The 25,186-nt window shown below is 40.4% G+C and overlaps 3 protein-coding genes across 3 annotated transcripts; 1 reads left to right on the top strand and 2 right to left on the bottom strand.

The window, feature by feature from the left end:
* Positions 1 to 601: 601 nt before the first annotated feature.
* Positions 602 to 7,636, bottom strand: pmela (premelanosome protein a). Its single transcript, XM_046385319.1, has 12 exons — positions 7,280 to 7,636; positions 5,864 to 5,959; positions 5,618 to 5,764; positions 5,134 to 5,268; positions 4,274 to 4,435; positions 3,879 to 4,163; positions 2,899 to 3,777; positions 2,631 to 2,804; positions 2,404 to 2,506; positions 1,718 to 1,923; positions 1,540 to 1,630; positions 602 to 967 (listed from the first exon to the last, which is right to left on the bottom strand). The coding sequence occupies exons 1-12, from the start codon at positions 7,335 to 7,337 to the stop codon at positions 814 to 816; spliced, it is 2,490 nt and encodes an 829-aa protein (XP_046241275.1). The 5' UTR covers positions 7,338 to 7,636; the 3' UTR covers positions 602 to 813.
* A 4,079-nt stretch (positions 7,637 to 11,715) lies between these two features.
* On the top strand, positions 11,716 to 15,910 carry cdk2 (cyclin-dependent kinase 2). The gene is made up of 7 exons (XM_046384087.1): positions 11,716 to 12,196; positions 13,090 to 13,167; positions 13,266 to 13,386; positions 13,482 to 13,652; positions 13,833 to 13,934; positions 14,062 to 14,265; positions 15,054 to 15,910. Exons 1-7 carry the CDS (start codon positions 12,081 to 12,083, stop codon positions 15,156 to 15,158), a joined length of 897 nt encoding a protein of 298 aa, XP_046240043.1. The 5' UTR covers positions 11,716 to 12,080; the 3' UTR covers positions 15,159 to 15,910.
* Positions 15,911 to 18,382: 2,472 nt separating this feature from the next.
* On the bottom strand, positions 18,383 to 22,179 carry olfml3b (olfactomedin-like 3b). Its single transcript, XM_046384089.1, has 3 exons — positions 22,035 to 22,179; positions 20,735 to 21,020; positions 18,383 to 20,062 (listed from the first exon to the last, which is right to left on the bottom strand). Exons 1-3 carry the CDS (start codon positions 22,131 to 22,133, stop codon positions 19,278 to 19,280), a joined length of 1,170 nt encoding a protein of 389 aa, XP_046240045.1. The 5' UTR covers positions 22,134 to 22,179; the 3' UTR covers positions 18,383 to 19,277.
* Positions 22,180 to 25,186: the final 3,007 nt, after the last annotated feature.

Genomic DNA, 25,186 nt, shown 5'->3' on the forward strand with positions numbered 1-25,186 from the left:
TGTGCATGTAGTATGCAGTTAGTTTATCTGAGTTTTTTCTTTCTGCATCTCAAAACATGTTAATGAAAGCAGGGAGAGTTAAACAAAACAGTTTTTTTGTGGATAATTAAGCAAACACAGGGAAAAAAAATCCTAAAATGAGTTAGATGTTAATTTTCATCCCTATTTCACCCCTTTTATTTTTCTTTAGTAATTGGATCAATTATTAAAATGAAAATGTCAATGAGAGTCAACAAAACAACAAAAAAGGTTCAGTAATATGCTAATGAAATAATGCATATAATTGTATAAATGAAGCCTTTTTGTAGGGATGAATTGATGAATCCAACTTTTCCAAATGTTACTGTTGACGTTTTCATCTCCTCTTTAGCAGGACATAAAGTCACATAAATACCCACGCAAAAATGTGATGGTGATAAAGTTTCATTTTAATCATCTCAGGGTAGCAAACATAATGATGCTTTGTGATGTATGTGATTTAAATTACATTGTAAAGAATTTAAAATGAAATGTATCGAAGTCATGTTATGGCTTCTATAAACTATCAGTGCCAATTAATAAAAAATACTTCAGGTCAAAATAAATATCACTTTCCTCTACAAATGCTTCAACATTTTTATTCCACTTTTTTATTACATGTTTGAGTCCTTTCTATTTCTACACATGCCGCACACGGGGCTGTTACACTTAACTGGTTCAGGCTCCGTACATTGACAGGAAATTACAATTCTGCTACAGTTAAAGTATCATGTATGTGAAGCGGATATTTTAGCAGATGTTGTAGGTGTTGAGTGCATGAGCCGATGATGATATTCACACAATCCTCCCCTGAAGCAATGGACGACTCTCTCCCGGTGACTGTCGACTCAACAAGTTCCACAACAACAAAGGCACTGATGTTACCGCTGACCTGCCTCCACTGCTGTCAACACTGTCTTCTCTCAGAGGCTGGTACTGCTTGAACCGCCTGTTTCAAATCACAAAACAAGTGAGACAGTGATGACGTGATGATGAAGTTACACTGAAGATGAGGTTTTCATCTGTTTACAGTTTACGTGACATGAAATAACGGCTGAAATGTTTGCAGACGACAAACACAAAACATAAAAAATCACAAATAAGAAGGAAAATAGTTGCTTATTGACTTTTGGTCTGCTGCCACCACGAGGTTCACTTTCGGGGTTTTTACTGAACTGTCAACAGTTTTTGGATGGATTACCATGAAATTTTAAACCAACATTCATGTCCCCCTCAGGATGAATCACAATCATCCCTTCATTTTTCATCTAGTGCTATCATCAGTTAAATTTCAATTTGTCCAATACTTTGGTTTATGACCAAATACTTGTTCATTCAGCACTTGCGAGTAGGCCTAAATGTTAGCTATGCTAACACACTCAACTAGCGTGGTGCACTTGCTAAATATTACCTGATAAACCATAAGCATGCTAAACTCTGATCAGGAAGCTGTCAGTCCGCGGACCCTTACTCTTCCTAATACTGTGTGCATAAATTATATGTTGCTCATGATGTACTCACCTGTACATCAAACCCATACAACAGACAACACAGGCGAGAAACATAACGCCCAGGACTGTGGCTGCAGTTCCAGCTGGGGAACCACCAGAGGCTGAAAGTGAAGCACATTATACAAATGAGAGAATAATATATAGACTGACTACTTTAGTGGCTATTAAATCATTTTTCTTCCACCCACCTACTGTCACACTGACTCTAGCACTTGCCACAGCAAGACTGACATCATTGGTCAAGGAGACATTGATGCAAAATACTCCGGAGTCGTTGAAGAACTGACGGAGGATCATTTGACAGTCTGGGGAGGGTGTGGCTGCAGTACAGACTGTCTCTACTGGTGTGATACAGTCCGCATCTGAAATGACTGTGCAGACCTCACTTGGCAGACTGTAGGAAACACAGCATAGATGTAGAGATGTAGTTACAATACAAGGACAATCATAATGTTTTTTTGGCATCAACACGTGCTTTTGTGCTAAACACAATACATAATGAAATGTTATATATGACTATACTATTATATATAATTGTTGCATTAGTGATGAAGAACATCAAGTACTCAATACACCTTTAATGTTGAGCTGAACAACATGTGAACCTGTTGACCCGTCTGCGTGTTCTATGTTGAGTTGTAGCTGTTTTATTTTGGAGGCTGTGAACGACGCTGAAGAGACAAGCTAGCATGAAGTTATGACCTACTTTGTGAGACCAAAGATGGTAACTTTGTATCTTAAGTTGTGAGTTAAGTTTGAATGAACACTACTTTGTTTGTGTTGTGTTGTTTTATTTTGAGCTACATTAACAACCTTGACAACAACTGCACCAGCTTTCAAGTGATAAATGTAACCCATGGATGTTACTGCTCACCTTCCCTGACAGGTAACAGTGACGTCCACAGCATTCTGATCCAACTCAGTTGCCATAGATACGACATTGGACACTTGTACAATCTCTACACTTTCAATACCCTCTGCAGGATTGAAAAAAAGAGAAGTATTAACACAATTAAAGCATTCTGTCTGAATTAAAGAATAATATTACCTGTTCAGGTTGGAAGTGCTCTAATTACAACTGCAACTGCTGTGTTGACTTACGAACAACTTCTACAGATGTGGCGAGTGAGCCGTAACGGTAGACCATGCAGTCAGCAGTCAGCTCAGGTGCTTGTCTTTTAGCCACAACAAGGGCGATCTGTGCTGGATCAGTTTCTACCTCTGCTTGAACTTCACCCTCAGCAGGAGCAGCCTCCTCAGCATCTGTCGGTTGTTCTAGAGAAAATAAAAAGACATTTTTGACATAATGCCATGAAGAGTCACCTTTTTATATTGTGTGTGCTCATTTTAGCCTCGAGTAAATACTCACCTGCAGCATCTGCAGCTTCATTTTCAGCTCCCTGTACTTCAGCTTCAGTATCAGCTGGTGCTGCCTCTTCAACAGCAGTGGTCTCGGTGGCAACTGGGGCTACAACATTATCAACTGGGGCTTCTGTTACAGCTTGGACAACCTCTGTGGCAACATCAACAGCAGTAACATCAGCATCTGCAGCAGCCTCAGCAGCATCAGCAGCATCAGCAGCCTCAGCAGCATCAGCAACCTCAGCAGCATCAGCAACCTCAGCAGCCTCAGCAGCCTCAGCAGCCTCAGCTGCCTCAGCGGCATCAGCAGCTACAACATCAGCTTCTTCCTCTGCAGCTCCTTCTGGTACAGGAGCAACAGTGACAGTGTCAGCACCCTCAGCTGCAGCTTCTTCTCCCTCTGCAACAGGGGCAACTGAAGCAGCAGCGTCAATCACAGGCGCATTTTCTTCAGCTGCATCTGTAGCTGCTGCAGTTTCATCTGCAGCAGCTGCATCAGCATCTGCCGGTTCCTCAGCTGCAGGAGCCACAGAGGCTGCAGCGGCCTCCTCACCTGCTGCTGCTGCAGCTGCATCTGTGTCTTCGGCAACAATATTTGTTTCTGCAGCAGGGGCAGCAGTGTTAGCGGTATCTTGCTCCTCTGGAGCAACAGCTGCATCGACTCCTGCAGGTGCTACTGAAGCAACCTCTATTGCTGCTGTGTCTGTACCAACAATTGCTTCTCCATCTTCTGTGTTTGTGGCTGCTTCAGCTGGCTGTACAGAAGCAGCCAGAGGAGTGGCGTCAGATGCAGGCACGTCCAGAGCAGTCGCATCCCCTCCCGCAGCTGCTGCGGTCGAGTCTATCACAACAACTGCTGGGGCAGCAGAAGTGTCGATAGGGACAGCTGAAAGAAACATTTAAAACGTCTGAGCGACACCTAGTTCTGACATCTCATTAGACAGTACATCTGCATAAGTGAGAAAAATGATTATTGTTAATTCTCACCGGCTGTGGGGTTTCCGCAGCCGTTGGGGATGCTTGCCATGAGGACCACCTGAGGTCTGAAGGTCCCGACAGCAAGGTATGTGTGTGTCACAGTGAGTTCTCTGGAGATCAGAGTACCAGTGCTGTCCCCAAAGTCCCAGGTGAAGCTGATGTCAGCGTTGTTGAGATACTGGCTGGGATCGTGGAGCTTGACGTTAAAAGCAATGGCTCGGTTCTGGATGAAGTTCTGGTCATCCTGGTTTACGTCATTGACTTGGGCAAGTGATATGGTGAAGGGAACTTGGTCTGATGATGATCAAAAGATGTAAAGCTGTTATGATGAGGGTTGTTAAAGAAATACATATACTGTATTTTCATTTTCCTTCAGTTAGGTTAGACATTGTTTGATAAGTCACCTGTGACGGTGAAGACTGTGGAGGCGTAGCCAAGAGGGATGAACTTGTCTTTTCCACGACAGTGATAGATGACAACCTCCATGTTGTAGGAGCCCAGGGCTACGTTGTCTGTGCCAATGGAGAGTGAGGAGGACGGTCCATCGGCCACCTGCCAGTACCGCCCTTCAATAGAACAACATTGTGATTTCTTAGAGCAGCAAAACTCACACACTTTAGGAACACTGCAGTTAACACTTTGGCCTGTATTTGATTTGTTGTTAAAACCTCAACAAATTAAATTGTAGTTTTTACAGCACGGAGGAACAGGCTGAATGTCTCCATTGTGAAATTTAATGCTGGTTGCTCTATTGTCAACAACATGATTTTATGACATATTTACCAAACAGGTAAGCCTGTTGATCTAACTGAGGCTATTGAGTTGACTACAGTATATTGACTATACTGAGTTAATAAAACTATTAGAGATTATTATTACAAAATATACAGAATAAGTTAAAATTTGAACTGCAGTATTTAAATACAACATGAATTTTTTGTTATAGTGTCTTCATATTTTTTATAACAAATATAAAATCTCAGAGATGAAAGATCACAAACTAAAAAGGTTTTCTTTGTGATAAAGCCTCAGGGCACATGTTAAACTTTAACTTTGCTGCCTGGAGGAGAAACTTCCCCTCTGTTCTTCTGTTCTTTTACATGATAATGTGATGCAGGCGTGGCTGCATTCGGTGTCCCTTTTCTCATCACCAAGGGTTTTCTGTGAATTGTTTTGCGTTGCTCACAAACATTTAACCTCACAGTATGAAACACTGTATCACTACTTTTCAAGCTGTCTATTGTGAAGTGAAAAATATCTTTACCCCACGTCTTCCACACAAACACATAGTGGCTTTTCTTGTTCTGGCTCCTGGCGAAAGGTGTGCCATCAGGAAAAACGCCGGTCTGCTCACCGCCCTGGTCGGGGTACACAGCCTGACCCTCCTGATACTGTTGCCCTGGAAAAGACGAGAACATGCATCTATGGCAATAACTGACATATGACCATTTAAACAATTGCATATACTGCATATCTACATGAGGTGCAAGAAAATGAGAATAAACTGTCTTTTCCTATTAATGAAATGAAACTAGTAAAGTCCTGGAATCACATTTGTTATGTTACTATAATAAAAAAAGTGCTTTAACTGGTAATTAACAGAAAGATTCTTTTTATGATTGTCATCTACACATTATCGAAATGATTGAAAATAATATTGAAACGTGAATTCTAAAAACAATTAAAAGACAAAAGTTTAAGTCACCATTTCACCATGTCAAAAAACTGATGGTCGTTTGCCGTCTTACCGTTGATGGTGCAGTTTTGTGCCCAGACCACCTGCCCATCAGAGAGTACAGTCTGGTTCGGTGGGAAATTAAGGTTGATAGAAAAAGTTGCTCTCGCTCCAGTCAGGGTGGGTCCATCATTTTTCAGATCAAAAGTTACTTGACCACCTGGAAAGAAGATTACACACAATTTTAACATCTCTAGACCAAAAAAAGAGAGTTTTAGAACATCCCCGTTTTTAGAAATGAGGATAAGGGGGGTCTCACCAGCCCAGCAGTTCCTGAATCTTGGGTCCCCGTCTTTCCACACCGGATACATCCGTGAGTTCCATGAACGGTAACGCGTGAACTGACTTCTAGGCTCTGCAATGAATATCACAGACTCAAGCAATTTGCTTTATTCCCCAACAGCCAGCACAATCAAAAAGAATTTCCTTCGAAGCAGCTGCAAAAACAGATTTTAGTTTTCTTTGTCAGTGCAGTGATACGTGATACATATGTGTTTGTTTGTGCCAGATTAAGTGCGGTCAAACTATACATTTCATATGAACATGATGGCAGAGATGCTTATGTGAACGAGAGCAGGTTTGTGTTTTGGTGTAGAGGAGGAGTGAGGAGTGTCGGGGTTCTTGGTGGTGGGAGTCACACGACCTGCAATCCCTTCAATCCTTTTCATGTGACTATCAGCTGAGCAGCAACATCAGTAATCCCAGTGAGAGGAATGAGGGATCCCAGACAAGTGGCTCACTGGGTGTGTGTGTGTGTGCGTGTGTGTGTGTGTGGATGTGTATTCCCGTAGTTGTGGGGACAGTCTTTACAACCCTAAAATATTAGAGTGAAGACTTGCTTTAAGGTCAGGTTGAGGTTAGAGTTAGGATTGTTATGGTCAGGTGGTGGTTAAGCCCCATTAAATTAACTTAGGTCCATGTAATGTGCCCAAAAGTAATGATGGAAACACAACTGTGTGTGTGTGTGTGTGTGTGTGTGTGTGTGTGGGTGGGTGGGTGTTTGTGTGTGTGAAAACTTACAGCATGAAATCCCCTCACAATTACATGGCAAATTATTTTCAAATGTCAAAGTAACATGGTGATGAAATGCAGTATTCAGAATTATAGTACGCATCTTCATAAATAAAATACCCACAGTCATAAATGCAAATCGGCAAAAGAAACAGCGAAACAGCGTAAAAATTGGCATGTAAAGGTTTGTACATCTTGGCCCAGTTTAACAGAGTGCACAGTGTGTTAGTATGAAATCAGATTAAAAGCACGCATCAGTCCATTGGCTGAAACATAGAGATTCAGACATAAGTTTGAAACTGATGGGAAAGCAGAACTGCGTTGACATCAGTCAGAGAAATTAATATTAACTTTCCCTGCTGCTAAACAGTGTTGGTGTAAACACAATCACTTTGCCTCTCTGCAGTTTCTCTTGCTTTTCACCCTTTTGTGTCAGTTGAGATAGAAAGTGCAGTTCGATGTCATTAAACCGAGAAAAAAATCTGAAATAAATTCCTTTCTGATTAAATATTAAACTTAATATTTCTTATATCAGTGCAGAATAAACAAGAAAGCAGTACACTTGCACATTAAAATTCATCTGTCGCAAAAAATGTTGTTTTTCTTGAAGGGAAGCAAACACTGAACCACAAGCCTGACAAAATCTTGTTGTCGATGTACTCACTTATCGCAGTGGCAGAAGTAAAAGCCAAAACCAGCAGCACCAGCGTTGGGGTCGTCATCCTGTATCAGGTTGTGTCTCCTCTCTCTGAGCCCCAGTCCTCACCCAGAAGTCCTGAACCCCAACACAACTCCCAGAGAGACTTAGGAAACGTCACCTCGCTCTCTTTAAGAAGGCTTCGGACCTGAATTACCATAAAGTTTCTTCTCACCTCTGACATCACTGGGAGTGGGGCACCACCCCCCTCTGAAGCTGTGAGAACACGTGAGTGCTGTATTGTTCACTATTGTTGTGCTTACTTGAAGTTTTTGACACAATCATTGAGTTAACAATGATTTTTCTTCATGTGTGCTGTCTGTTCTTACTCATGAACCGCATTTAAACCAAATTTAAAGTGACTTTTTCTGATTCCGACACGAGTGTCATAAATGCAATAAACTGCTGAGAGAAAAGAAGGATCCAAAAGGTAGATATAGTGCATGTAACTGATTCAAATGAACACATACAGAGACATCCCTCAAGCATTGCTGGAAAATCATTTGTTACTTTTCACAAGGTGCAAATGAAAATGCAGTGCGCGATGCCTGCTTTAGAGTTTTAGGAACTGTGAGCAAGATTCGGGTCATTCATGCTTTTTTGACGTATGACCTCAGAACTATGTGTGCACGGGCGTCACAAGACGAGTGTGTGGAAGGCTAATCAATGGCATCCTTTTATTTCCTCAGACTTTCCTCCGCATCCTGCTGTCCACCTCAGGCTGCTGCAGCTCTGAGAAGCTGTGTTCACAGCAACGCACACACACACACACAGACACACCCGTGCTCAGCTTATCTGGGCACATCCTCCTTCATAGGCTAAAGTGTCTTTCAGATGAAGACTGGAGTGCATTTAGTGGCAGGACATGATTGATTCTGGAAGGGATTTTTGATTTTTTTGTTTTAATCTATTTCCACTCTGAAAGTGTCACATTATTAAGCATAAATGCTTCATATTAATTTCCACAACTGTTACTTTCCTCTCACTTGTTTACACTGTTTTCTTAGCAAATGAGTCTTGTCTAATCATAAGCATCTTCAAGTAATACAAGCAACAATCAATAAAGCCTGAAACACAATAACATTGATACATCACAGTGAATTATTTATGTTATCCTCCATTCTGTAAAGCTGGGAAATACAAAAGCAACAGTTAAATTTCATAATTTACTTGATCCACCCCTCAATTACCCTGTAATAAAGCTGAGTGATTATGCTTCATCACAGCGTAAAGAAGCATAATATGAAATCAGAGGAAGTTAGGAAGTCAAATCAAACACTGAATCCCAAATTAAATAACATTTAGAAAATGTGAATTATAAAAAAGATTCCCGAAGAAAAACATCTTTTCTCAAAGGGCAAAATACAAACTTATGAGGTGTGAGGAAAATAATAAAAAGTGGAGACCTTCATTATAGCTTTTATTATTACTTTTATTATTTTATTATTATACTCACCTTTTATTTCTCTCTTTTTAAACAAATCTTTAATGAATAGCTTTATTTTGCCTTTTTTTGCTGAGCAATTAAAATTAAACAAATAAAAACATATACACATAAAGTTAGAGAATATATAAAATAGATCACTAAGTAATTATAAACATACAGACAGAGTCATTATGAGCTCTGTTAGCACAGTGACTGGTGCTTTTCCCAGTCATGGACTCTCATGCCTGTGAGGCTGCTCAGGCTGCACTGCATGTGACCCCTCATGTGTTAACATCAGAGTTCAGGAGGAAATAAATCCTTCCCACCGAGCGCCTGACTTAACATACCACAAATAGTCAACCATTAGCTTCTTTCTTTGTTAGTCTCCACCGTGTAGTATCTTAATAACATTGTTGGTGAGCGTCAGGGAATTTCAGGAATTAACACAGAATTTAGAGTTATATTTTAGAAGGGGGGGATTCTCTGCAAATTATTGAAAATCTGGGAATTTTAGAGGAATATTCCTGGATTTAGTTGAGGTGTTGGACAGACTGATTAAATTATATTGCACTTTTAGTAGTTTTCTTCACAGAAAGCCAAAATGAAATTATTTGACTTTAAAAAATTGCTCGGAGTTGCTGTTGTTTTGTTTAAAAAATCACAATATTGTGTGTGGTGTAATCCCATTTTTGTGGAAGTGCCTAAAGCAAGTGTGAAAAGTAATGGAAAGACATAGAATTTAAAATCAGAGCTACAGTTCAGCTTACACACCTAAAAATCTTTAAAACACACGCAATCCACAGAGCCCGACTACAGAATATTTAAATAGTGTTTTATTATTGGTCAAAAAAACTAACAAAGCTGTCTGGTTTGGGAAATGCCAATAGAAGATCAGACCAGACAGGGAAAGCGAAATAATTTCTTTGTGGTGGAAAGAGACGTCACTTCACATACAAATCTGCTGGGTGGATGTGCGTCAAGCCTCTGGGCTTTGATCATGTGCAGAACTGGTATGAATGCTTCCATGCCCAGACAGACAAACAGACTGTTTCTTCCCACAGTAATGCAGGAAAACTCAAGGCCTCATGACCAATCCTGGTCTATATTTCAGATTAATGCTAGCTTTTTTTTTTTCACCATTGACATTTTGACTTGCAACTGTAAGAAAAGCACAGGTGTAGGATTGCAGGTATAAAATTGTTTACCTGGGCATCCTGGTGGCCTATTAATGTATTTGGTTAAGACACATGCCATATAACTAGCTAACTATGTTCGCAACTCAATTCCCACTGGGAACCTTTGTTACATGCTGCTCAGGGGGCCCAGCATCTTGATGGCCCTGTGAACGGCTAATCCACTAATCAAGAGCCACAAGTCATTGCAGGGGGGCACGCATGATCAGAAGGAAATGAATGAAGTGCAACTAAAGTAATCAGTCTAAATTCCCAAACACGGAACTGACTAACAACATTGCTAATTTCTGCAGCACATTTCAGTAATTGGTGGAACAGAGTCATCAGCGATGTTACTTGTTCCACATGTGCTTTTTCTGCTACAAACAGTCACAAATACCTGCTGTGCAAAAAGGTCTGTGAATCTGGTTTATTTAGGAATAAAGGTCTTGTTCAGATTTATAACGTAAGTTGACAGGCTGTGAAAGTGTTAGACATCTGTAAGATCAAAAGGCCAAAGGATGGAAGAAGTACTCAGATCTTTGACTTAAAGTAAACTGTTACAAGTCCTGCATTCACTTAGATTAAATTACATAAATAGTAGCATAAAAATGCACTTAAGTAGCCAACCAATAGTAAAAGCACTCATCACGCAGTATGACCTATTTCAGAATAATGTATATTCATTTGTAATTATTAATAATTAAGGGATGTATTAACGTGTACATTGCTTTAATGTCTGTTGAGGGTTCCCCAGGGATGAGTACAATCTTAAACTATAATAAGTAATAATGATTTTGTTGATTATGTTTTGTATTATTTATCTGAATCTGCCAAGTAAATACTAACCAAAGCTGTCTCATGTAGTGAAAAAAGAAGTAGGTCAACAATAGGTAGTAAACGTAGTAGAAAATGGAGACACTTTAGACCACTGTTAAATCTTCTGACCATGTATCTGTGAACTTTCACTATTGATTTTTATTATTTATTGTGTAGCAAGTACTAAGAACTTTGGACCCCCCAGTAAAAACAAAACTGAAGCAATGCAGACAAAAAAATATTGATACGTTTTCTCACGCTATCCTGTAGCTATATTTTTATGCTAGGAGGGCGAAGGCATGACCCGCCCGACTCTGTCTGATTGGCTTGCCGTGATATTCTTAGCAGAACTCCTCTTCTCCTGTTACAAATTCTCTCCAACACAAAGAAATTGTAACATAAGAAGAACTCTCACTCTCTTACACTTCCTGTTATGTAGGGGGCAAATGCCAAACAGCCCGAAATGAGTAAGAGCTTATGGAGTTGTCGCTTTTACGATGCAAAAAATTTTGTTATTGTAAAAGTTACATTTTGGAGCTACATCTTCATAAGCACCTATTCATTCTGGATTATCTCGCGAGCGCCCCCCTACATAACCGGAAGTGTAAGAGAATGGGAGTTCTTCCTATATTAGAGTTTCTTTGATAACGACTTCGCTATCCTAGGATAAAAAATGGCTGCCGCTTCCGTCTCTTACGTTTTTGACGTAACGCGTCATTGGCGCCTCACCATTTGACCTGTGAGGTGTGTTTGTTGCACTTTGTTTCTTATCCCGATACAATGTGACTCGGTCGCTCATCTTACAGCCCCTGTTATGAAAACATTTAACTTAAACTCAACTGACAGTATTTTTAAAAAGATGTTTTTCTTTGTTGTTGGCGCCAATCTCCGGCACAACGTTTCCTATAGGAAAACGCTTTTGAGAAGCCAGTTCAGAAGGAGTGAAGTGCCTCCCGGCTACAACAGTTTCTCTTGAATAAAACGAGCGCTCCCTAGCTAACGCGGGAAACGTTGCTGTGTTGGTTCAGTGTTTTCCACTGAGAAGCATTCGCCACGCTAATCCACATTTTAGCAGACAGTATTATTGTTATTATCAAGACCTATAAATGCTGTTTGGCTCTGGCCTGAGAAGGTGTATCCTCGGCAGGACCACTGCCCCAAGGCCGTGGTGTACCCGGACCGTTTGAACTAGCTCAGAGGATCATTTAATTATATGTCGGGACTCCCGCTGCTCGTTTAACGTTTGTCTCTGTAGCAAACTGAGCAGTTGTTAGCTGACAGACAAAGAGGAGATTCTTGCTAACTGGCTAAATAACCAACAAATCTCCTGCTTCTCCCCACATTTAACCCCATGGATACGTTTCAGAAGGTGGAAAAGATAGGAGAAGGGACGTATGGCGTGGTTTACAAAGCCAGGAACAAAGTCACCGGAGAAACTGTTGCGCTCAAGAAAATCAGGCTAGAGACGTAAGTTGAGATGTGATTTGTTAGTTATCAACTGGGCACATCGGCAGGCCGAGCAGACGTTGCTGGAGCTGTACCTCCGACAGGATGCTAAGCGAACTTGCTAACTTGCAGAGCCCTTCTTCAGATCACTCCCGAAGGCTCTGACAAATGGAAGTAAAAATATGGCTGTAATAAAGTTAATCAGCCATCAGCCTTTGAACTGTAACCTTAACTCCGTTCAGGCACTATTAATAGAATTTCCTACTCGTAAAGGCACTTTGTGTGGAATATGTTAGTAGCACTTTATACTTGGCATCACTCTTTTTACGTGCATATTACATGTATGATGTTTTGTAAAAAAAATAAAATAAAATAACCCACAATCTGTGGTAGGTCAGGGGTCCAAAGATAAATCTGAGAGGTCACAGCATGATGACAGGATATAAGAAATACCTTCCTTTTCTCATTGTTGGTTAAATGCAATGTGCAAAATGAATGCTTTTGTGTGTGGGCCTGCATTCAAAAATGTTTATTTTTTGGAATATTGGCTGCCATGTTGTGCCAAAGAATATAATTCTGTGTGATTCAGCAAGTGGCACCGGTTACTCTCTTTATCCAGTGTTTGCTGACCTTTGTGTTCAGACAAAAGAAAGCAAAAGCATTGCCATGTTTATCTTTTGCCGGCTGTGCTGGCAGTGATGGTGCAGTGATATATTTATAGTACTTAAAGCAGTGACACTGAAAAGAGAGGCAGCTGGTTGTACAGCTTTGGTCCCCAGTGTTTTTACAGTAGGCATTTTTCACGTGTCTCTCACCTTGCCTTTATTGTGAATGTTTGTCAAGTTATTATAACAAGGGTTTAGTGAATGAGCTTCACTGACATATTCAGTTAATTTACTGTGTATTCAATACAGGGAAACAGAAGGCGTACCGAGCACCGCCATCCGAGAGATTTCACTTCTCAAAGAACTCAGCCACCCGAATATTGTCAAGTAAGTAACTAATGTTACAACTTTGAGCTAAATCCTGCTTGCTAGCTTATTGTGTTACTTGTTCCTGTTGGTTTTTAAGCCAGCCTGCCTGCTTTCAGATTGCAGGATGTCATCCACACCGAGAACAAGCTTTACCTTGTTTTTGAGTTTCTTCATCAGGATCTTAAGAAGTTCATGGATTCCTCCTCAGTCAGTGGAATCCCACTGCCCCTGGTTAAGGTAAGCTCCAGCTGTATTTGCTAGCTAAATGGAATAAATGGACTCTGGATTTCTGAGTTGACTTACCCGGGTACGTATATTTGTTGTGTTTGTAGAGTTATCTTTTCCAGCTGCTGCAAGGCCTGGCCTTCTGCCACTCTCACAGAGTACTTCATCGAGACCTAAAGCCCCAGAACCTCCTCATCAATGCACAGGGGGAGATCAAGCTCGCTGACTTTGGCCTGGCAAGAGCCTTCGGTGTGCCTGTCCGCACATACACACATGAGGTAACGTGCGCAGCCACCGTCTTCTTTCATGTTAACCAGCTTCTCATGAAAAATACAGTTATGTAATTTAAAGTGACATCCGGTAGCCGAGTCCATCCTGCTTCCTGCTCCTTTCTGTTTTTTTTTCCCTGAGGAACTGTATTTTCCTTATTTCAAACTTGCCTCTTTGATGCTTTTTAGGTGGTAACACTCTGGTACAGAGCACCAGAAATTCTCCTGGGCTGTAAATACTACTCCACCGCTGTCGACATCTGGAGTCTGGGCTGCATCTTCGCTGAAATGGTAATGCAGTCAGTTTGATCTTTTGCAGTAAGCTCCACTGTGAATCAGTGAAGCCTCCATATGATCCACACTGGATCAAATGTAGCATCTAACCAGCACGCTGACGTCACTGTCCACTGTTGCACAGATCACCAGGAGGGCATTATTCCCTGGCGACTCAGAGATCGATCAGTTATTCCGAATCTTCCGCACCTTGGGCACACCTGACGAGACTGTCTGGCCAGGAGTTACATCGATGCCTGACTACAAACCATCTTTCCCCAAGTGGGCCCGGCAGGATTTATCCAAAGTGGTGCCTCTTCTTGATGAGGATGGAAGAGAACTGCTTGGAGTGAGAACATTTGTCTTTCACTGACAGAATGGTTTATCATGAATTACTTTTCTCTCATATGTTAGATTGAGTGTTTGTCTGCGGGACTAAAAAATGTGGTAATAAGATTTTTGTCGGGTTTTTTGAAAAAGCCACAGGTCAAGAAACAAGTAATAACTCTCAGAATGGAACTATTAATGTTTTGAACATTTTTCCTAACGTCTCAGTAACTTCTGTACTTAGATCAAAGTCAGACACACGTGTCCCGTCAGTCTGCTGCCCCTTTTGTTTTGACGGAGGTTAAGATGTAGATTATTTTGGCATAAGTATTGATTCTCTTACGTGTTTTTTATTTTAGTTTTTATTTTGTCACTTGTAAGGGACAGCATTGTGAGGAAATAAGGCACTAAGTAAGTTGGTTTTTCCACTGCAGCACACCAAGTATATGAAAACTTAGAAAAAGAGTTGCAGCGATTGGCTGAGAAGTCAGCCAACAGAAAACTCATTTGCAACAATGTACATTATTTCAAGCAAATATATTGCTGTTTCAGTGTGACGATTCAATGCTTTTCTTTGTCCTGTGATAGTAAATTGATTGTATTTAAGTATTGGACTCTTCAAATAAAATGAGCAATCATAAAATGTGATTAAGGGCTATTAGAATATTTTCCACTGTTTTCTGATATTTGTAGATTAAATCATTAAATGATTAGTAGACAAAACTAACAACAGATTAATAAAAAATGTGAATAACTAACTTATACACAGTGATTAACTATAATTGATGGTTTCTGTTTTTGCTCTTGCAGGAAATGCTGAACTACGATCCAAACAAAAGGTTATCTGCCAAAAACGCCCTCGTACATCGATTCTTCCGCGACGTCACCATGCCGATTCCTCATCTGAGACTCTGAGTCAAGAAAAATATCAGGCTTTTTTAATGCCAACAGTGTCTAAGCAATAAGGACCTCCTCACCTCGCTTCATGTCCATGACTGGACAGAAAAAAGTGGACACTACAGGATACGTTGGATCCTTTAATGGATATTTGTTAATATCTAAAACCAGCGTCCTAGGCGATAGATGTCCTGAGAGTTTTTGCTGTTTTGTTTTTTCTTTCAGCCATTTCCAATATCATTATTTTCCATATTTATGTGCAGCTGCCATTTTTGATGTAAATGTTATTTGTGGTTGGGATGATCCTCTGACCGAGCGCAGGTCAGATGGAAACACGTCATTTAGCTGCCATTAAATTTCCCTATTTAAACAGTATGTTGGCTTCAGGATGTCCAAATTCAGATAGTCTGGTAGTTCGAAATAAATACTGAATGAGTTTGTGGGATAGTGCAAATAACAAATGTTACGCTTTGTAAGACTGAGCAGCAGCTGAATGAGAGATGAAGTGATCGGTGAGAATCTGTTGGTGCTAACAGGAAGTTACACATGCAGTCTTTCAGGTTGATTTTCTTGCAATTAAATTCAAAATTTGGGTCTGAAGTATCTTGAAGTGATTTTTAAAAACAGCACAGCTGATTAGTCATTCCAGTGTGTTGGAACTGCTGTTGCATCTTTCTTACTCTTGATTTTATTCAGATTTAATGAACAGTTTTTATGCATATTGTTTATTTACAGTTTCGGAAAAAATAAACTTGTTTGAACAACTGTTACTGTTTGTTCATGTGTGGAGCATTTTGGCCTTAAGTTTCCATCAGAGCTGGTTCATTTCTACAGCTCAGGGACAAAGAACAACAATTAACACTAATTAGTCTGTGAGAGACAAATGTTGTCTTGGATCATTAAATCCGCTGACTGTTAAGACTTCCCCTTTAGATGAAAGCAAAAGCTCACTTACACGTCATTATGACCATCAGCTGGCAAGATGTATTTCTGTTTTATCACAAAGTGGCTGTAATGACAAAAAGTCTGAGTCCAGTGTGTTTGTGTGTCAAAATGTGCTAAGAAATACACAACAGTTTGAAGATTAAAATGAAAATATTTATACCTTAATTGTTTTCAAAGCAAAAATGTTTGCATGAAAGTTAGATGATAAAGTAGTTAAATGAGGTAAAATTATATCAAGAAGGCATGAAATTACTTTGGAAGTTTGAAATGTTCAATTGGAGCCCACAAAGCAATGGGCTTGTTGGAGATGAGTCAAGCCTGCGCAAAATCAGTCACCGGCGAATGTTGCACAATTCATGGCGATTAGATTTCTGTCCGACTTGATCTCTTGCTCGTTCTGACATCATGCACAGGTGGGCAGCGATAATCTCATGAGATCCAGCCGGCTGCAGGTATTCTCCACTGACTGCAAAACCCAGGGAATGATGGGAAATGCTTTGCTGTCGCCTGATTGGTTCAGAAGTTGGCTCAATATGACACTTTATAGAATCTCTTCATTTTTTGTTGAATTGGAGAATCTAAGATTTTATTTGTGTGATTTTGAACGTTCATCCTGGTGTCAGAATGCACGTTGTTTGACTAATCCTGAGGTTTAGTGGTCACAGAGACTAAATACATTCATATTATGGACTGCAAACAATATGTCATAGCTGTGGTCCATTGTCTATTAACGTCAGTGTTGTTTAATTATTGAAAAACTAAGGAGAAAAACCTCTGGTAAGCAGGATGTGAGGATTCTTAAAGTCTGTACATGTGTGAAGCCCTGTGTAAAAAATATTTAAATAAACATCTGACAGATCAAAAATCAAAATCAAAATCAGAGCAAACAGGATGTGAGTGTTTCTGTGGCTTCCTGTGCAGAATGAAGGCTGCTGGAAAGCTTTTTTGTCTCTGCCATCTGCTGCTGCTGCCTGCTCTCGTCTCGTCTCGTCTCGTGCACAGAAAACATCAGACTCCGTGTGTGAACAGTTTATTATATTGAACAGTTTTTTTTATGTTTAGTGAACTATACAAAACTATAAAAGGCAGAACTAAGAATAGATGGTTGTGTGAAATTGAGCATAATATAAGTAAATGGTAAAAATAGATATGTTTAGTCAGGTACACTATATGGACGAAAGTATTGGGGTGGGGCTGTTTTTCAGGGGTTGGGTTTGGCTCCTTATTTCCAGTGAAGTGAAATCTTAATGCTTCAGCATACCAAGACATTTTGGACAATGCTATGCTTTGAAGTTTGTGGCAACAGTTTGGGGAAGGCCCTTTTCTATTCCAGCATGACTGTGTCTCAGTGCACAAAGCAAAGTCCATAAAGACATGGTTGGATGAGTTTGGTGTGGAGGAACTTGACTGGCCCACACAGAGCCCTGACCTCAACCCCATCAAACACCTTTGGGATGAACTGGAACGGAGATGGTGAGTCAGGCCTTTTGGTCCAACATCAGTGCCTGACCTCACAAATGCTCTACTGCATGAATGGGCAAAAATTCCCACAGAAACACAACAAAATCTTGTGGAAAGCCTTCACAGAGGAGTGGAAGCTGTTACAGCTGCAAAGCTGTGATGTCATTGGTGTAACGGTCAGGTGTCCCAATACCTTTGTCCATATTGTGTATAAATTAATGAACAATTGTATTGTATGAGAGGCATAGTTCAATCAGTGGTGCTCTTTGCTCATTTAATTTCATAAGTAAACACCACAAAATATGTATGCTTTCAACCTGTAGACATAATACTTAAACAGAGTAATTTAACAGTTCTAGCCAGCTAGCTGTTTCTCACATGTATCCTAATGACGGGATTATTGCATTGAAAAAAAAAAAATTAAATCAACATTTTTGAAGACTGATAAATTGTTAAAGCTGCAAAATTAAATTTTAAAGCTATCCTCTGAACTAACCATTTATACAATATCGCATTATTATTATACTCACTATTTCTGCAACACTAAAGCCTGTGTTCAGACTGAATTATTATAGATAACTGTTAAATTTGATTCATAAAGCAATGGTTCTCAAAGTGAGGCGCTTCCTCTGGGTGAAACGGTTGCAGGAGAGCACACGTGACCAGGGGTGTGACAGAAATAAGGTGGAATTCAACAGAGTAACACACCAGAGTGCTTTCATGTAATGCTATCGATTCATGTTAACGAAATGTATTCACACAGGAAAATCTAAAGACACGAGCAGATTCTGTTAGTGCAGTTAAAGTGAGTGGTGCTGTAAATTATACTAATTTGAAAGTATAATGTGTCCTTTATTTGTAGCGTGAACAAAAAAAGAAATGAGTGCTTAACACCACAACCTAAAGTAACCCACTAGAGACAGCAGCACTAGAGGTCACAGGTAAGTTCAGTAAACTGAGGCACTAGTAGACACAGAAATGATTGTGAAAAATGAAAGCGCAGTGCAGTCTGATCAGGGGTGAGAAACTGTGCCTCAGATAAAGAAATCACATTACACCGTTCAAAATTTGGAGTACAGCTCCACAACCCAGCTGTGTCTCACCTGTTCAGGCTTTTAGAGATTCAGACTTAAAGCCCACGTCACTGATATCGCATTTTACAGTTGAAATTCACTGCTGATTATTTTGCACAACATATTGGAGTGCTTTTGTAGATTTTAAGTGTGCCTTTTCCATCCTCGTTGTTGTCTTGCCTAAGTTGTTTAATGCGACACACTGAAGGCTCAGTCGGGTCTGCATGTTTTCTGCTATAATTTTGCATAATTACTGCGACTTTTAAAAGGAGTCTCGATTGTTTTTAAATGTCACAGTAACTATACAAGGAGTCTCGACTCTAACTGTTGTACCGAGTCACAATAAAGAAACTGACAAACAAAATTAAATAAGTTGCACACTTGATGGTCACTGGATTACACAGACTGACTGAGCTTCAAGACTTTGCTAGTTAATTATGCTACCATATGGAAATCAGTGGTAGCCTGAGAGGTACGAAAAGACACATTCAGAGATCTGAAATTCTACAGCATGCGTTAAAAATGGTCAGCAGCGATATAAGGTACACATGATTTGTAGTTAAGAGGCTCAAACTTGTAAAAACACTAGTATGATACCTAAAGGGGGTTTGGGTGTGTTTGTAGAAGTTTTGGAAGGATGGCACAGTGTATTATTAACTCAAACTTCTAGTTTCTTCTTCATGGCTAGCTTGTAGAGGATCTGGTAGCCATCGTCCCAGGCGTACAGCAGCTGCTCGTGTGGGTTGTACTTCAGACTGGAGTGGGCTCCGTAACGCTTTGGAAAGTAAACCAATGGTGCCTCTTCATTGGTCACCATACCGTTGACATCATATACACACTGGACACGTGAGCGACCAGGTTGCTGGGTGTTGTACACCACGTACAAAGTGCCACAGATGACGAAAGCTGCCTCTGCGTTCTCTCGTGGACAGTTTGTGTCCCACATTTGCTCGATGTCCAACGAGCTGGCGTCCATTTTAGCCATAGATATGTGCCTGTCGTTCTGCCGCGTGGCATAAATGGCCCATAGGCCCTCCTCGTCCACAGCCAAGTCCATCATTGTCTCAGGGCTCAGGCTGTACACTGGGACGTGGTCCTGCACTGGAAACACTGCGCTGTCTGTCACAGAGCTGTTCTTCATGTCATATTTAACCACCATTATTTCTTCAGCCTGACTTACATAATATACGTGATTGTTGTAGACAATGTGTCCTGTTCCCCTCCAGGCTGACGGCAGCTTCACGTTCTTGGACAGAGACATGCCCAGGGAGCGTGTTAAGTCCTGCACAGAAGCAAACTCAAGGATGGTGTCCTCATCTGTCCCGCTAAAAATGTAAACCTTCCCAGAGCCCCTGCTGGTGTCTTTGGTCCACATGCCCTTTGGCTCTCCAACTCGCTTTAAGATCTTCATGGCTTTAATGCTGGAAATCATGTCGCTGCAGTCTGAAATCGAGAGTGACAGGTTCTACATGATGAACGAGCCCTCAGTGACATGTCAAATATGTTGATTTGAATATATCAGAACTGCTTTCGAAGAATAGCTCAACATTTTAGAAAATATGGCTATTAGAGTTTACTGCTTCCAGCCAAAAGATATTCCAGCACACAAAATCTGTTGTTTTCATGCTTTTCATCTGTACAGAGTAAAAAAAAGGAACGTGATGTGTTCACATGTGAGGTTTACAGATGTTTGTGGGCAGACTGAATTTCCTTTGGACAGGTGCTAGCTAGCATTTTTCAGGCTATATGCTAAGCTAAGCTAACCTGCTGCCAGTTCCAGCTTCATATTTAACAGACAGATACTGTATGAAACAGTATGAAAGTGGTGATCTTTTCATCAAACATCCAAAAAGCAAATGAGAGTATTTTTCAATATGTTAAACTATTTCTTTAGCTCATTTGTAAAGTTTGTCTCGTTTGTCACGTTACTTGAACCACCATTGATTTGCTACCAGCAAGAAAAATATCAAGTAACACCATCCTTATCTTTTATGTGAACATATCTCAGTTATTAATACCACTTATCAAGTAGCAAGTTTTCATGGGATGTATGAGAGAGTGTTAGGTCATTTTCACAGGTCATTTTAGGTTCAGATTAAGCACATCATACCTCACCTGATAGTTTTAAGTACTTGGCCTTCTGCTTCTCCTGCACCATTGTCACCTGCTGCTCGATTAGTTTGTCGTCCACATCCACACAAGGCTGCGCCCCATTCTGAGTCTCCAGGTAGTCCAGCTCACGCTCAACCCGATCCACCCGTGTCCCCACGCTGTCCAGATTCGTTCTCAGTATCTCTTTCTCTTTATCCAGATTCTCCAGCTGGGAAACCATCTGTTGCTTCAGTTCCCGCAGCTCTGAGGCGTAGCGGGTGGTCTGTTCATGCCACAGAGAGATCCGGTCCTGTTTTAAAACAAGGTGATTAGTTAAGTGTGAATTTTTAAACCAGCTGAAGTGTTCACTCCATCTTAGTCGTTTGTAATTCGGTAATATGAGCAACACTGGTATATTTGATTTACAGAAACTGTGAATGCAGTTCCAGAAAGCTCTGAAAAGGCCATAATTTTATGGCTCAGTAAATAAACCGGGACAGAAAGGCATAATGAGTAGGAAACTCATCCCTCAAATGACCAGGTTCAGGCCATACGTGGCAACTAACCACCCTGCTCAAATGTCCTTTAGCAAAACACCAAATCCTACCAGCTCAGTCTGTGGCTGATGCTGACCTCTGACCTCTCTGTGGAGGAGAAAAATGAAGAGAGATTTTCTCTACAGGTGATCAGTAAAGTCTGGCCCCACATTACAGAATAAGTTTTGTCAAATTAACTCTGGTAGACTTACTTTAGACCTAATATAATAGAACAGAACATATTTTACATCTTATTATTAAGTTAGAACAACTGAATGACAAGTGGGTGAGCTGTTAGAGGTTTAGCAGCAGCCTGTCCTTTCAGATAATGTAGTTACTCCATCACAAAAATAACTTTGAACTCATTCAGGAAACTGTCTCAAAGCTGTTTAATCTGTTGCTGTTGAAATAATTACTTTCACTTGATCATAATGATAAATGTAATTTTTGAATGCCAACATGACACAACTCTTCTAAACAAAGCAGTTTTATATCATTTTAGAATTTTCCATAATGTTTACAAACCACAGTTTTTGTGTGGGTTGTGTCATTTTGGACATCACATATGCATTATCTGCATTAATCAGACTTTTAAACTACACTTTTCTCTCGGTCGATTAATCCAGATGAGAAGCTCTTAATCACATTTCACACAGCTGTATTTTCCAGCATTTTCCCCAGGTTTTGCCCACATCTGCATTCCATTGCCTTTGCCCTCTCCCTGGAAGTTTCCCCCTCTGGGGGACTCTGGAGCACAGGGCTCGGCAGGGAGGTAAAGTGAGTCTTACCTCAATAGCAAGCAGCCTCCGCTCCAAGTAGTCAATCAGTGCTTGGTGCTGAGCAGTGGCAAAGCAAGCCAAAGTAACCAAGACAACAAGTCCTCTCATTTTGTGTCAGCTCAGTCTCTTTAGCTCCTGTAAAATTTTGACTGGAGTTCAGTGAGGGAGTGTGGAGGAGCCAGCAGACTCCCAGAGGTGGGCTGGAATGTTTTACTAAGCTGTGTGGGTGGAGCAAAAAACATCTGGTGTAGATGGAAGCATGAAGTCTTTAAGAAAGTCAGTGTGTTTTTACCTTTACTTAGGCTTTTACCTAATCGACAAGCTGAAAACCACCAAAAACATATAGCATGAAGTTTAAATGTATGTGTGGTAGGAAGCTTTTGATTGAAAACACAAGTCCTCAATGGGCGCAAGACCACAACCTACGTAAGAGGAGGAAATGTAATGTGAGTGGGAATCAGGAGTCAGTGAGGCTGTGCTGCACTCCTGAGCTAAGGAGAAGACCTTGAACTAAATTTTAACAATCTTCAGAAAATAATCCATGTTTTAAACTCTGCAGCAGGGAGTTGTGTGGAACACGATGTCTTGTACCAGACACAATTTCTCAGATGTTGTCCTGAGCTCTAATCCCAATTGTTTTTTTGTTTTTTTTAGTCTGAAAGATGAAAGTAGACATCTGATGTGCAAAATGTGAAAATCAGATGACCAGATCCAGGAGTTCTCTATTGGCATTTTTGGATTAGATTAGATTAAATTAAATAACTTTATTAAACCTCAGGAGGGTGCCGCAAGTCAGACACAAGTTAGAAGAAGTCATATCTGACAACATATAAAAGACACACACCCAAAGCAGCAGTAGCAATGCTATCACACAAGCTAATATATATATATATACGTAAGTGCTCAGGACACTGCTAAGCCACTAAATTAAATTACAACATATATGATACTATCGATAACTTAATTACTTAAGGTTCGACCTCAGGGAAACCTTAAACATAAACAACTGTAAAAACAGTACATGTGAAATGAAACCTTACAAATTATGTCCAGAAACACAAACCATATCTAAATAAACAGGCACGCTCTGACCTCCCATGTGAGCCTAAAATGTAATGAACAGAGTGGTGAACTTGGAGAAAATAAAATAGTGTCAGAAAAGCAAAAATAATGCAAAAATAATAACGTGTAGGAAGTTTCTTTTAGAGCTTCATTCATTGGTTAAGTAATTTGTGGTCATGTTACAGTTGTGTCTACTGTGCACAGGAGCAAGTGTAATAATGGGTTTATGTCTATAGCAACAACAGTGGTTAGTTGGCTGGTGGTGAATTACTGAGGACATAGTGTTAATACTGTCTCTGGTGTCACATGTAATTATAAGAGCACCTCGCTTGTACCTTGCGAGTTCAGTGAGCTTCTCAAATCTGAGGTAGCCTGAGGCTCTATGGGTCATTCTCAAGTCCAGCCCGGTGACAAAAGGTGACTGGGTGTTTTCAGTTAATGCTCCCCAATCCTGGAACAACCTGAAAAAGCGTAGTTATGGCGGACTGAGGCCGTCTGAGGGGCAGGGGTGAAAAAACAAATTATAAAAGGGCACTATCTGCATGTAACAGGGCAACAGCTCAGTTAAAACCCATTGTGCAGCATGCAGGGAAAAATGGCATTGTACATAAGCTTCACAGAGAGTACTTCATCATATTTTCTTGCACATTGAAATTTAATTTTGACCATATGCAATTTTAACTTTACACAATTATCAGTACATTAGAGGTTCCTCACTCTAAATTAACTTGCGATGGATCTTTTTCTTGCTCCTACCAACAGTACTCTGTTGTGCCAGGCTGTAACTCGCAAAAACATGAATTACACCTCTAATGCACTTTAATAATGCTACAACTGAAGGTCTACTGTACTGGGCATTATGTACAATATGGTTTTGTAATTCATGCTAATGTAAGGCACTTTTATGACTTTATCTCATGATGCATGATCATTGGTTGAGGATTATTTATATAAGGATATCAGTATTTGAATATGAGTCTTTTTTCATCCATCCATTCATCCATCCATTTCGTCGCAGGGGGGGCTGGGAACTATCACAGCTAGCAATAGGCAAGAGGTGGGATATGCTCTGGGCTGATATGAGTCTTTTTTTCCTAATTCATTTTTATTTTGTTTAGATAAAGTGAGCAGAGAGGAAAAAATAATTAAATGATATAGTACACACAGTTAGGATTTGTGTAAAAAATGTTAAAAAATGATGATTATTAAATGAGCCAGTGTGAGCATGAGCCAAATTTACCCACAATGCACATCCACCACTGACAGGTCGGTCTGACATTTGAGTGTGTTATGCTACTCAGCAGCTAATGTACCCTTGAGCTGAGTCGCCAGCAGACATGAGGACCGGGCTACAGAAGTCTCTAATTCCCCTCCTCCAGATTGTTTTTTCATGTTCAAACTCGCCATCTTCAGACCCAAGAGATGTGACATCACTTGAGGCCATCGATCAGACTTTCACATAGCAGTCCTCTCCACAAGCTGTAGACACACTTTGATCTCATTTTTTTATTGATTCTTTCTGCAGACATTTGAAAGCAGTGTCCTCTCAGAAGGAGACAAGTCCAGGGTGGGTCCACGCCATCATGCTCACCAATGTTTTGTGGCCAATAATACCTCTAACCTGACCATCAGGGTGTCAGCAGTGGCAGAGTAAACTGCATCGATGCCTGACCTCATTTGCCTTAGTGGGTATGAATTTACATCATCATCATGTTCATAGCACAGTGGATAACGTATCACATTATACTAATAATGCTTGATTACTTCTGCTACCACTACAGCTAAAACTACAGCTGATGATAATATAAACAATTGTTATCTTTATGGTTTTCAGTAACTACAGTTAATGTCTTATATGAAAGCTAATTAGTGCTTGTGTTATTGCTTAAAGGATGTCCTTTGCTGTATTTATATATATGGTGCAAATGTGGAAGTACAAGGCCAAGTGGCCTGGAAAACGAACATACATGTTGGCGCTGATCAGGGTTACACTGTGTCTGTGTGCATTTGAATATGAGTCAATCTTTTTTTGAGCACATTTGCCTACAGGATTGTGTGTCTTCCTCAGTGATTGGGCAGAACACTGTGAAAGGTCCTGA

Source organism: Scatophagus argus, chromosome 3 (genome assembly GCF_020382885.2).
Source record: "Scatophagus argus isolate fScaArg1 chromosome 3, fScaArg1.pri, whole genome shotgun sequence".
Classification (NCBI taxonomy): Eukaryota; Metazoa; Chordata; class Actinopteri; family Scatophagidae; genus Scatophagus; species Scatophagus argus.